At 45.1% G+C, this 12681-nt stretch overlaps 1 protein-coding gene across 4 annotated transcripts in view; it reads right to left on the reverse strand.

Annotated features, from left to right (window-relative positions):
- Positions 1 to 12681, reverse strand: part of LOC147439440 (mechanosensitive ion channel protein 10-like) — a 97482-nt gene that overhangs the window by 11675 nt on the left and 73126 nt on the right. For 2 of the 4 annotated variants that reach the window (XM_086485293.1, XM_086485294.1), the window contains exons 3-8: positions 9389 to 9562; positions 8618 to 9277; positions 6557 to 6697; positions 5630 to 5872; positions 5322 to 5537; positions 5183 to 5214 (exon numbers count right to left, since the gene is read on the reverse strand). In XM_086485293.1, the coding sequence (XP_086341419.1) occupies positions 5183 to 5214; positions 5322 to 5537; positions 5630 to 5872; positions 6557 to 6697; positions 8618 to 9277; positions 9389 to 9562 (1466 nt within the window). The remainder of the gene's footprint in view (positions 1 to 5182; positions 5215 to 5321; positions 5538 to 5629; positions 5873 to 6556; positions 6698 to 8617; positions 9278 to 9388; positions 9563 to 12681) is intronic. The other 2 variants (XM_086485295.1, XM_086485296.1) reach the window with 2 other exon arrangements.

Here is a 12681-nt window from a genome sequence, read left to right on the forward strand (position 1 = left end):
GCTGAAGCTCCTGACGCAGTCGGCCCCTCTGACGCTGAAACTGGGTCCCACCTAATCCTTGTACATTCCATGAGACGATCCTCATGGGGAGCGAGAGAGAATTGATGCTGCAGCAGCAGCTAACCGTGCTATCTTCGAGGCAAGCTTGGATGGGGAGTAATCCGTATCCAAGCGTCCTCGAGATAGGCGTGACTGCAAAGAGTGTCTAGCCCAAGCAAAGTAGACCGAGCCGTGCGTAAAGCAACCTCCTCTGTCCAGGAGTCCTCATGTATGTGCACATATCATGGCGGGCTCTGTGTGTCAGCAAAGAAGTGAACCACAATGTGTCTACATCCTGCTGCGTCTGGAGGTGTCACAGAAAACTTGGCCAATGGCCAAAAAGAGAAGCCAACAGCTAAGTCCAAGGACTCTATCGCCCTAGCTGCAAGGAACAGTACATGAACTCTGAAGCAAGCTGCCTCAAGGTCTGGTGAGGAGTCACCGAGAAAACGTGTAAAGTCGTAGGCAAAGAAATCCCAACAACGATGAATGTCGAAGCTCGTCAGACCACGAGGAACTACTGTAAAGGGAGACGTCTGCACTAGAAGAGGGGGTCGTAAGAAAGGCTGTCCTCTCTCGCCAAGCGACTCGTGGCAAAGGCGCTGCCAAGAGATCTCCTAGCAGCCGAGGATTGCCCTACCCCCTGGGACGGCTGCGGGGCTGGATCGGGAGGAGGTGAGGGAGCAAGGGGAGAGGGGGGGCGAGGGGGATTGGCAAAGGTAGGAGGGCGAGATGGAGAGGCAAAGGGAGGAGGAGGGGGGGGGGGGGGGGGGGGGGGGGGGGGGGGGGGGTGAAGAGGGGGAGAACTCGGGGGGAGGAGGGGTTGTCAAGGGTGAGGCTGAGGTGGAGGCTGGAGCAGGGACCTCGTCCTGCTGAAGAGGGTCGAATCGATTCCCCGTGGGAACCCACTGCTGCTAGGTAGGAGCCTGAGGACCACTTTGAGTGCCAGGCTGGCGCAGTGGCCCCTACCGACGTCGACCACAAACCTGCTGTCAGCCCTCCTCCGCTTGAGCCCCATGCTCGGATGGTGGCTCTGCATGCGTACTTTGTGACTCTGCTTGCTGCTGCTGGCCAGCCCTTGAGGGCTGGGACTGGGGCTGGTGGGCCTGGGCCTGTGATGTAGGTCAGGGCCTCCTCCGTGGACAGGCCTTCGCAAGATGGCCCATCTGTCGACAAATGAAACACTGATTGGGGAGGCCCGAATACTCCACGCTCTGTAGGAACCAACCCCCACTCATCGAGGAAGTAGGATGACCTTCGGGAGAGTGTGGGTGTCCCTAACGAGAACACGTACTAAGGGAATGCCGGCTGCCTTGGCAGCTACTGAGGCTGCCGTGCGAGATGTCTCCAGGACATTCCCAATCTCTAAGCCTATCCTGTACAAAAGTGGTAGGTACTCCCTCCTCAAACCAAGAAAGCAGACGGAGATGGGAAGGTCTACCTCCTCTACCAGAACATCTGAAGCTGGGTCAAAACCATGTCTGCACTGTCGAAAGTGGGCTCGAACTGCTCGGATGGTCAAGGGGCTCATCGCCATGACCTTGAACGCCATCTCGGAGGTCTCAAACTCTAAATGATAGTAGCGACGTCCGAGGAACTGAACATCCAAGATCTTGCCCACCTCTGCGAGGAGGCGGGCCTGGAGAAGATCACGCAGCTCTCCTCTATTGGGTCTGGTGTCGAGAATCTTGCAGATGACGGAGGTCGCTTGGAGGAGCTCCACCTCTGTAGCGAGGCTCGCTTGCTCTTTCAGTGAAAGAGCAATGGGCTCTGTAGGGTCGGGCGAGGGGGCTTCTGAGAAGTCCCTCTGGGGCGGAGCATGAGCCTCCATCTGTGTATGCTGCTGTGATGGAAAGGGGGTGCGTGAAGACAAAACACCTGTGAAACCCGGCGAGTAGAGTCCCAGGGAAAACACCACTGCAGGGCTAAACAGAGCCAGGCCTTGGGGGGGGGGGCTAAAGGTGCACATAGGGGGGTGGGCGGCGAAGGAGGGCTACGGAAGGTGGACTGAGGGGGCTGCTGGCTGAGTAGGGTGAGGGAAGGCGGGCAGAGGCAGAGGCGGACTGAGGCAGCGAGAGGGGTGGAGGAGGCCGGCTGGCGCGAGTGGGCAGAGGGCGAGGGAGGCTAGCGCGTGAGTGCGCAATGCAGGGCAGGGATGGCGCGAAACGAAGCAGGGGGGGGGGGGGGGGGGGGGGGGTTTCAGCGATGGCGAGGGGGGGCAGGGTACAGCAGCAGCGAGCACACGTTGGGATCCTTTTATTCTTACAAAGGGATGCTCACCTTTGAATCTTGTCTAGTTTGAATTGTCTGTGAAGCATGTATATCTTGGATTCCCATCATAGAATATATGTGATATCAAGAGATATTCGCATGTATTATTGGCATGTAAGCGAGGTCGCTTGCAGTATTTCAAGGGTGGGCTGTGTCATCAGGAAGTGTATTTTTCCTCTTGTCTTCTTTAAATATGTACTACATATTTTTATATAATTTATTTTTACTTGTTTCCCTGGAACCCTTGAAAAGGTACAAGTGGACATTGCATGGCTAGTGTGAAATGGCTATGGCAGAACAGGTTTCTCATATCGGGAGTCTAGGTCGGTCAGTCTAGGACTGGTCAGGTCAGTTAGCACTGAATTCTGATGAGTATGGAAGCCTATGTGCGCCAAATGGAATTTGGGCCGCATGGCAAGTCACAACTTTAAGAGGCAAAGTGGACACATGGCAGTAGGAGAGCAACCTGCAAGTCAACACACACTTCTTGAGACTCTCATCCCAAGAGGGGGCGCCCATTGAGAGTGAAGGCTGATTTTTGAACATGAAGTGAGCTACAGAGTGTGTGTGAGTAGTGGGTGCAGGTTCACAGCTTTAATGGAAAGCTTGCCTTCTCCTTTGTCTCATGTAGCGCGATGATTTTCGCTCGTGCATCTCTCTCCCCTTTGCACATATGGTAACGCCCCACTAGTTGGGCTTCTCAATTAACTATGTACATTTTATGCGCGTTTGCCAAGGCAAAAGGAACTGGATTAGCTAATTGCTAATCCTCCACAAGTACGCACAGTTTAATCGCAAAAGATTGTGAATTTGGAGAATTTTCTCGCATGAGAACTCGTCCAAATTACAGAGGAACTGTCCCATTGCGTGCGGGAGCCCTAGGGATACGCGTAGACATGTTCGCTCCGCTAAATACGATCCAAAACAGAGAATTACAGCCTGCTGTGTTTTTCTGCAGGTTTAGGGTTTCGCACCTAAACTACAAGGAATCACCAAGGGAGCCTCGATAAAGCCTTGGGATGCGTGTACAGGGTTTTGGGCACCTAACAGTGGAAAAACAGAGAATTACAGCACGCTGAAATTCTGTTACAGCTCCCCACAAAGCTTCTAAATCGCGAGGGAATCCGTCTTAGACGGGTACTTTTGACCTACAGGGGATTTGGCATTGTTATGCTGCCGAAATTGGGTCAAGAACTTGCAATTTCAGCCCTCTCTATGTTTGGACAGCTTTGTGAGACTTTGATCTAAGAAATTGGTTCGTTTATTTTCAGTTGAATAAAGAAATACCGAAAGGGGTGCCAATCTTTGGGGCCTTTAAGGTGTCGGTCTCAAGTGCGCAATGAGTCATTGGACGCATCTGTGTTCTTTTTTTCTTCCCACTGCTCTATGTAAAGTTAACATGTAATCAAATTAGTACCGCCCTCTACGGTGTACAAGCCGGTTATACCCATGCCGAGCTATTGTTGTTTGATACATTTGTGACATCCACATTATTGTATGGGTTACATATTTGGTACCTGATCTTGACCATCGTAGTTGTGTGGTCAGATATATGTGGATGGAGAGATATGATCTATAGGATGATCCAATGTGAGGCCACAATGCCACATGAGGTTGACATAGTGGAATTGGGAGCTACACCGCTTATGGTTGAGGCACTTAATAGATCAGTATCTTACATACATGGCTTGTGAAAGCTTCCAAGTCATCGTTATGCTAGATTGGAATTGAGTCATGTCGTTAGCTAGCCATGTTGGGAGACTCTAGATGATGGTATGCACATGTCAATGTGGTTTCATTTAGACTCCTAAAGGGACCTTAGCTCCCGTCCTTTGAGCATAAGAGTGTTTGGGCTCCTTTTATTGGAGCTTAGGTGTCATAGAGAGAATCTACTGAGGGACGAGAGAAATGAGTCCCATGCTGCCAATACAAGAAGCACTTACAGAAATGTTTAGTATACAGCTCCAACAGTTTCTACATCCTCATCCACTAACTTACCCTATCATAGACACGTCTCTAGAGGAGAAACCTTTGACAGGGCCATTGCCATTTGTAAAGCAAGACGTCCATGACCACAAGGACCTTGCTTACAGGCGTCCAATGGGCTTGGGTTACCCTTACAGGCTTGTGTCATAGAGACGGGTTAGCATACAAGAGACCACCCTAGTGATGTATCGTGGGCACTCATAGTCTGCAAGAGAGCGGTGGGTGTGGTAGAATTGAGGAGGCTTTGGTTTAAAGTCATGATGAATTTGAAGGGCTTTGCTTGCCAAAGAGGCACATCAATATGAAGTTTATTCCTGGGTATACATTACCATAATCCGGTATGTCACTTCTTTTACTCCACAGTCTGCAATTACGAGTGGGTGGGTGGGTGTCTGCGATTAGTAAACTACATAAGAATTTCTTTATGTGTGAGAAGGCACCACCATTCTGCTGCTTCCATACAGCACTATGTGTTTGTACGTGTGTAGGCGCTTCACAGGCCGGTTCTTGATTTGCTCTGATTCCACTGTGAAGACTCAAACTCTCAGACTTATAGAATTAAGTCAGAATTAACTCTCATACTCTCGCTCTCTCTACGCACAACACCATTAGCGAATTCGTGCCATCATTGTTCATCATCAAAGAGCACGGCAACGTAACGGTCTTCTCCTTTTGAGGCAATCTTTTTTTGCGACACTTAATGATGCGAGATATGATCACCAGTTGTACCTTGTTCTGGTCTCATGGACCATTTTGGCTTTAAAAGAAAGTACTACTATATCTTTCTCTCCCTCATGTCGTCAGGTTCCTTACAACCCATACATCAATGTATTTCTTGTTAAAAACAAGTACAATATGCAAAAAAATAGCGAGTATATATGCTCACCTGAGCAGTACGGTATTTAGAATGTTCATTTCCTGTTCAGAAAAAAAAATCTGCTTAGAATAGTGGTCGAACTCAGGCAGTATCTCCTGTGCAGCCAAAAATTTGAAACCTACAAAAGACAATTCATAAACTGCAATACCTCTACGAGCATTGTCTGACCGTCCACGACAATGCGATCTCCTACATCAAATGGGTGTGTAACAAAGAGGAAAATCAAGGACTCAAACACGTTCTTTGCCGAGTTGCCAAACATGAATACAGAGGGCAGGACAAGAGATGTGAAAAAGACGAGTATTTTTGGTGTTTCAACTCCAAATATCAACACAAACACTGGAATCAGGATCATTATTAGCACCTGATACAAAAAAAAAGTTTGTTTACTTAGATTATCCTTGCTCCTGTAAAATTTCTTTATGTATTCCCCTTGATTTGTTGCCATATACATACTGCATTTAACAGTCTATGCAGCTTCTCCACAACTGTTTTATTATCATTCAATGTCAAACAAAGGGCCCTTCTTTCTGTATAAACATTGACGACCCATTTTATAAACGACTCTTTTGTGATCTCTCCATTTTCTGTCGTTTCAAACATGGCAAAAGCCCTGGCTAAGTGCTCCTCTGGTAAAAAATAGATGAAGTTCTGGAGAGTGATTCTCTTTTGTCCATGTTTAGCCATGTTGTTAAAAACCTGGACACGCAATTTGAAACAAAATGTTACTTGGACAAAAATTCCACTAACTGATAAAATTATGAAAAGCCACCTTAAAAGGTCTCCTTTCATTTGAATCCCCCTGAGTCACACATTGAGATTTACAAAACTCTCAAGCTAGACATTTCTACATATTTATTCTTGGAAAAATTACTTGAATAGCCCTCAAATTTTTGGAAATTCCCAAAATACCCTTGTGCCATTTTTTACAAGGAATTGCTCCAATTTTCCCAAAGAGAATATACAAAAGCATAAACATGTATTTAGATAATTGTTAGCCACAAATAATCACCCGCATACCCAAAAACAGTAGCATTTGCGTGTGTTAATATCGAGCTATTTTATCTCTTGAGTCCATAATACCATCAAGAATCCGCATTTTGACATGCTCAATTGTTTGAATAGAGTGCTTTGTATGGAAACTTGTAAAAGATTATCGTTTTCGCATGTTTTCTATTATCATGGGGGGTAGATTGGGGATTTTGGAAAATTTCAAGGACATATTGGGAATTTTAGTCGAAACTTGAGGGGTATTTTGGTAGTTTTCCTTTATTCTTTTTCAAATGGAACTGCACTAAAAAATCAAGATTTGGTGGAATCACGCAGGGCATGCAAGCACATTGTTTATCCAGAATTCAAAAAAATGCTTGGAAGTAGAAAAACCTGTTTTGCAGCAATCCTTGCTTGAACCTCACTATTTATTGTTGCATCACCTTTCTCATGGGACAAAATAGACGAGTAAGCCTTTAAATTTGTACTTCTAATTGTCCTCATTAGCTTTTTGAGTGTCCAAACTGAAACTGTCTGCATAAAAAAGTTATCAAACATTTCTTAAGCTTCAGGTGCTTTAGTTTTGTACGTGTACAATCAAGGTAAAGTGTAAAAGCTTCTCAACGTACTCACCAGAAATTTTAAAAGTGATCAGGAAGTTTAGAGTTTCTAGTTTAGAGAGAACATGCATTTGGAGTCTTTGGACAAGCAACATTAAAATTTCAGGAGTTTCAAACACACACATATACACATTCTTTTTCTGGTGAAATTACATATTATGAGTGGGAGACCTTAAGGTGAGTGAAAACCCCAAATGAAGATAATGCAAAAGGCAGAAATGCAATGTCTGTCTGAGGATACCTTTGATGGCTGACACAGGATGCAGTAGTTTATTGATTTTCTGTACAGGACATTAGCTGATTAATCGTCAGCATCGTCCTAGATTTTGCAATGCATATCTTTAGCACACCCATACATAAGTGCCATAAACCTATGGAATCACAGGTTCTTTATGACAAGAAGTCAGTCATAGAAGGAAAAGTGTGATGTGTGGCATCTAAGTCGATGCAGAACAGAAGATAACAGAGACAACCAGAATGGGCTAATGCTCAGCTGGACCCATCAACTCACGATAAAATCATTTACAGTGACTGGCTGGCTGAATACTCCACACAGAAATGAAACGTTATATTAACGTTTTCAAAAGGCCATAATGACCTATGAGACCAAAAGGTTACATTCTTGTGTGACTGTAGTACAATGTCTAGGGAACATAAAAATAAAAATAAGGTACCTAGAGTAGGTGGGATGTTAGCCTACCCTACATCATCATCATCAGCATCAGCATCACATAATACACCATCTCAAAACATAAGGGGAGGGCTAATGAGGTGTACAATGGAGAAAGTATACAAAAGTGATCATCCCATGAACTCTCTCATAGGTCTCTGCAGTATGGCCTCAAATGTTCTCCATAGTCAGCTCTCTGGGGGGACGTGCTCGATGTCACTCTACGATGCTCCATAGCCTCTGATGTAGACCTCATCTACGATATGAAGATCTTGCATCCTCAGGCATCATGAGCTGCCAAGCTGGATGGCTTGATCAAGAAGGATGCCTTAGGGCATCACTAGGTAACATGTGTGGGCCACCCCAAGTAGTCCCTCTGTAAAAAATAGTGACCTGACTCTGTATGGAGAGTTAGAGAGTCGAGACAAAGAAGCAGTAGATTGGCAGATGTACAGCATTCTATTTTATTCAATGCAGATACCATTGCTTATCTTGGGAAGGTTTTGGGCTGCTATGATGGGTCATGTGGGTTCAGGATGAGAGATGTTTGAGGTAAATCCTCTTGGAAGTTTAGAGACACTGGACCGCCACTCTAGGAGAGAAAAGACCAGACCAGCCACGCCCATCCAAGAATAGCACAATAATGCATTTCTTCATCATCACTCAGACATCAGCAAGAATACATCATTCATCAAGGCCCTCAACTTCGAGAGGTGTCTTTCTAGATAGAGCAGGGGCACTCAGCCGGGTAGGACACCCACACTCACCAAGGAGGCAGCCCGGACACCTACATCATAAACAGGTCATAGCTAATTATCCAGCGTCACACAAGGAAGATGTCAAGGCATCTCAGCTATGCAGAGATACATCTTCTCATGAACCCTACTGAGAGAGGATTTCAAAAGTATCTTGTGTATATGCTGGATTGTGGATGTACTTTTTGATAGGCATTTTATTAGCCTCTAGTCTATAGGCTTCCTTTCCTTTTCTCTTGAATGTTTTCTCTTGAATGAGAGACAAATCTAGTGTATGCACTGTTTTGGTCTCATAGGCCGCCACTAATATAGTCTTTCTTTACTTATTATTTCATCCTTCTTTCCTTTTTTTTCCTCTCTTTATTAGTAAGAAAGGTACATTTAAATAAGTGTAGCATTGCAAATATACCTCTGAGGTTAGCCCTTGTAATTTCTCTTGTTGAACTGTATCTGAGGTTCTTGAGTTTGTTGGAATTGAGGAGGCTGATGTGTTTTGGTCTGACACTGGCATCGATGTGCTTGCTTTAGGTGTCATGAGCCCTATGTTTATAAATTTATGCTGTGGTGCCTCCTCTGGCATGCTATTTGGAGCCCTTGCTTCATTGAAGTGTCCAGTATAATTTGCATTGTCCTGCATATCATGTTGATGTTGTGTCGTCAAGCTGTTCAATCTTTTGCGGCCCTTGTGCCACATGGCAGCAAACTTTGAACGAGAGGGTAGTTGACCTGAGAGGCCCAAACCGGATGTTTGATCTGCGAGTAGCATTTCTGAATAGACATTTTTAGACTGCGTTCTTGGAAGAGCCTTTGCATCTGGTTCAGTTTGAACCTTGACTGATTGTGCAGCAGTTTTATGTTTTCTTTTGTTGATGGTTGTTTGGTCTGAATCCAACTCTTCTGCAAAATGACCACAAGGAGGTCCAGCTAGCCTCTCTAAAACATATTGATTAAAAAGGCAGTCTTGTATCCTGTCAAAGTATGCTTTGCGATGGAAACTGTTTGCAGCAATCTTCACTGCCAAGACCTTCAACATCCAAGCAACAGATGCCGTGAAAAAACACCAGAGTATCTACAGGAACGGAAAAAAAAAAGCCTTATCTAGCTTCTGTGACATGAAGTGGTCAATTTTGATCAAGTACAGAGATGTCAAGAGAGCGCCATGCTTAAAAAGAAAACAGACCCTTGTCATTATGTTGACAGCTGGGGTGTCCTCGTGCCCTTGAAATATCACCTCCCAGACTCCAAGAACAAGAGCTAGCCAGATACAGCTTTTCACAGAATGCCGCAGCCCATACACAAAGTAGAGAACTTTCTTCTTCAGCAGATAATGTTTTTCTATCAAAGACACAAACAGCTTAAAACATAAAATTTATTAGTGATGTCCCTCATGCAGGTTTTGGAAAAGAATCTACACACCACAGACAAAAAATTTACGTGATACCAACATAGAAAAGGAGTGCTTACAAGTAAAGCCAAAGTGCAAAGTGGTCTGGATATCCATACAAGAGACACTCCCAATTTCCATGATTAGGTATGCAGCCAAGAAGGAGAAGAAAAATCATTTGCACATGTTACTGCAATTCCTTTCATACTGAGAGGGAGGGCAGATAGCTGTGTAATAGATATACCTAGATGAATCCAGGATAAGCCCAGATTCACCCTTGAAGGAAAGTGCAAGGTAGAGACCCATGGTAGTCACCCACAAGACAATATAACCATCAGCTCCATCATGCATAGTATTGACTAAATACCACGACATCCCCACTAACGTCGTCAGTGCCCAATAGTGGGTGTAGAACTAAGTCCAATAGAAAAAATGCAATAAGATCAAATGCGCTGTCCTAGTGAGAACCACTCCCGGGGAGCAGATATTGGCAGTGAGTTCCCTTGTGCAGAGGATTCATCACATGCATACAAAAGTCTCTTACTATAATAGGATGTACTAAAGCATTTTTATATTGAATTTTAAAAAGCGTGGGCCTGGTGCAGACAACAGACGATTACTTTTGAGCATGTGAAGCCTTGAGCAGAGGTTAGTTAAAATCACGCATTTCAGTCAATATCACCTCTATATGAACATATGTATCATCGGCCATCCACCACCAGCATGAAGGAAGGATAAGAATGGTTCTACAAGGCTCCCCCATTGTCATCTCTTGCATGATCACAAAGTGTTCTGTTGTGGAGATCTCCTTCAGCTATCCATGCATGACAATGTAGTAATAACCAGCTAAGCTATTGATTTGAAGGTGGCAAAAGTTGAAGTCAAATTATTTCCGTGAGAGAGAACTTCGCTTGCTAATTTGTGACTCAATGGTGCGGATTGTTTCCATTTCTGCTCCCACAGTCTGCAGGCTGTAGAAAAATTACAGAGACACTTGGGAAACAATCGAGAGAATACAGGTGTGGCTTCCTAACCTATGCAAGAGGCTGGCTTATATTTAACAGGCTTAGTGGACTGTGGCTCATGGTTGTTCAATCATTAAACAAGTTCAATGTCTGTGGGTTACGTGGATTCCATTGCATATACAACACAACTAATTGGAGATCCTCACTGTATGGGTTTCCGCACATTAGCATTGAGAGAAAAATATTGTAGGTGCATTGCAATTTGCAACAAACCTTTCCTATAAGACTGCTTAGATTATGGAAGGACTTCTAAACTGTAACTTATTAGCTAGCGTGCAGGTTTTAAGCAAATTACATACGTTCAGCATAGAGGGGTTGTAACCGGCCCGTGGTGGGGCGGTAGACTTTGGCTTTCACCCAAAATTCTTTACTTTAGACACACACACAGAGCACTTTGCAAAGGGAACCTGCGACGGGAATTAACACTTATGCACACATACGGCTCGGAAGCTAGAATGCTCTGAGCAGACCCCGACAACCTGTAGGCCCCAAAATTGGCGCCCCTTTCGGTATTTCTTTATACTTTGAGAGGGTAAATTACAAAGTAGAGTCCTAGGAATCCTTTACCAGTATCCCGCTAGATACTACCCGTTTTGGCCAAATTTCGGCAGCATAACAACCCCAAAACTTGCGCGAAACCAATTTCCCCGATGGAACTCTCTTTCACTGGCATAAACCCTCTGATTCCTAGTTTTTGCCCTGTTTTCAAACCCAAACAGTCCCCTAACTGTCCTCTGCCAGTGGGGCACTATTCCCAATGGTTCTGGCGTTCGTGTGGCTGAAAAACAGTCAAAGTTTCTGCACATACACAGTGCTGAATATGCACCTGTACGGTGAGGTTATGACCCTCACCGGTACCTGCTTTGGAGTAGCATCTAACTACCCATGTTCCTGCTCGAGGAGGCTCTTGCCTCAGCACAAAAGCATGAACCCACACAGCTGTACATCAGTCAAATGAAGAGCCCTCTTGTGGGGCATAACATAACTGCACGTAGGGGAGAGAGCGAGCAGTGTGTAGTGTGCAGGTCATCACTCCTAGCACCACACTGTACATAGAGAGGAAAGCAAGCACTCCATAGCTCTTAACCTATGACAGGTTCTCAATGAAGCATCCCCCCAGCATAAATCAAGCGTCCCCTCTTTTGTCCTTGACCTGTAATGCATCTGTGAACAAATAGATGCAAAAAGGGGAAGATTTCCATGGCTGCCAAAACCTGCGTATCGTTGAAAACGCAGCAAAACAGCTTTGTAAACACGCATCTGATGCCTTCCAATGCTGAAAATGAGCTCCTTGGACCTAGGCAAAGTCATGGGAAGCTAAAAAATGGAGAGAAATGGCTGAAAATCAGTGTTAACAACCTCCAAAACTGCTCCAAAAAGTCAGTTACGAGTTCTGTTCTCCCAAACTTGGTAAATTGACCAAAAAGTGCCACTTGGCACTCATACATGCAATTTCCCCACATTGGGCTTCCTGCTTAAAAATCTCTCAACTTGTGCATCAGTTGACTTTGCAGCAGAGTAATAAAATGTTCCCCTTGTCATACCGGAGGTAATGACGCGAACACATTTCACGGCCCAAAATAGCAGTTCCCTAAATTTTAGGAAATGATTTCATTGGGCTCCCTGTGGTCATCTGACCATCTATCCTCATTGGAACCGCATCCAAAAGTGCAATGTGGCCCAACTGTCGGATACTTTCTGTTGGCAGTCACACCTTGACTTTAGGCCTTTATTGAGTTCACTTCCTAACATCCACCAACTTGCTAAGTGCGACGGGGGGGCCTATATGATCTTGCTCTGAGCCTAGACATCCTCTTACCATACGAATTCCAGTGCCGACCACTACCCATCTGCGGATGAAACTACCGTTCACATTGGCCATGCAATGTCCGACCATTTACAACTTCAAAAAGAGGGTCTCAAAAATTAAATAAAAATCATTGGAAAGAAACCAACAACTAAAGTTAGCAGTTGCCACGTCCTCGTGACAGGGGTCGTGGTAGAAGTCATCTCCTCCTGTTCCCATTAGCACTTTTTGGCATGTTGTATGGCTAGTTTGTTGCC

This window comes from Adiantum capillus-veneris, chromosome 16, assembly GCF_014529385.1.
Source record: "Adiantum capillus-veneris isolate H3 chromosome 16, ASM1452938v2, whole genome shotgun sequence".
NCBI lineage: Eukaryota > Viridiplantae > Streptophyta > Polypodiopsida > Polypodiales > Pteridaceae > Adiantum > Adiantum capillus-veneris.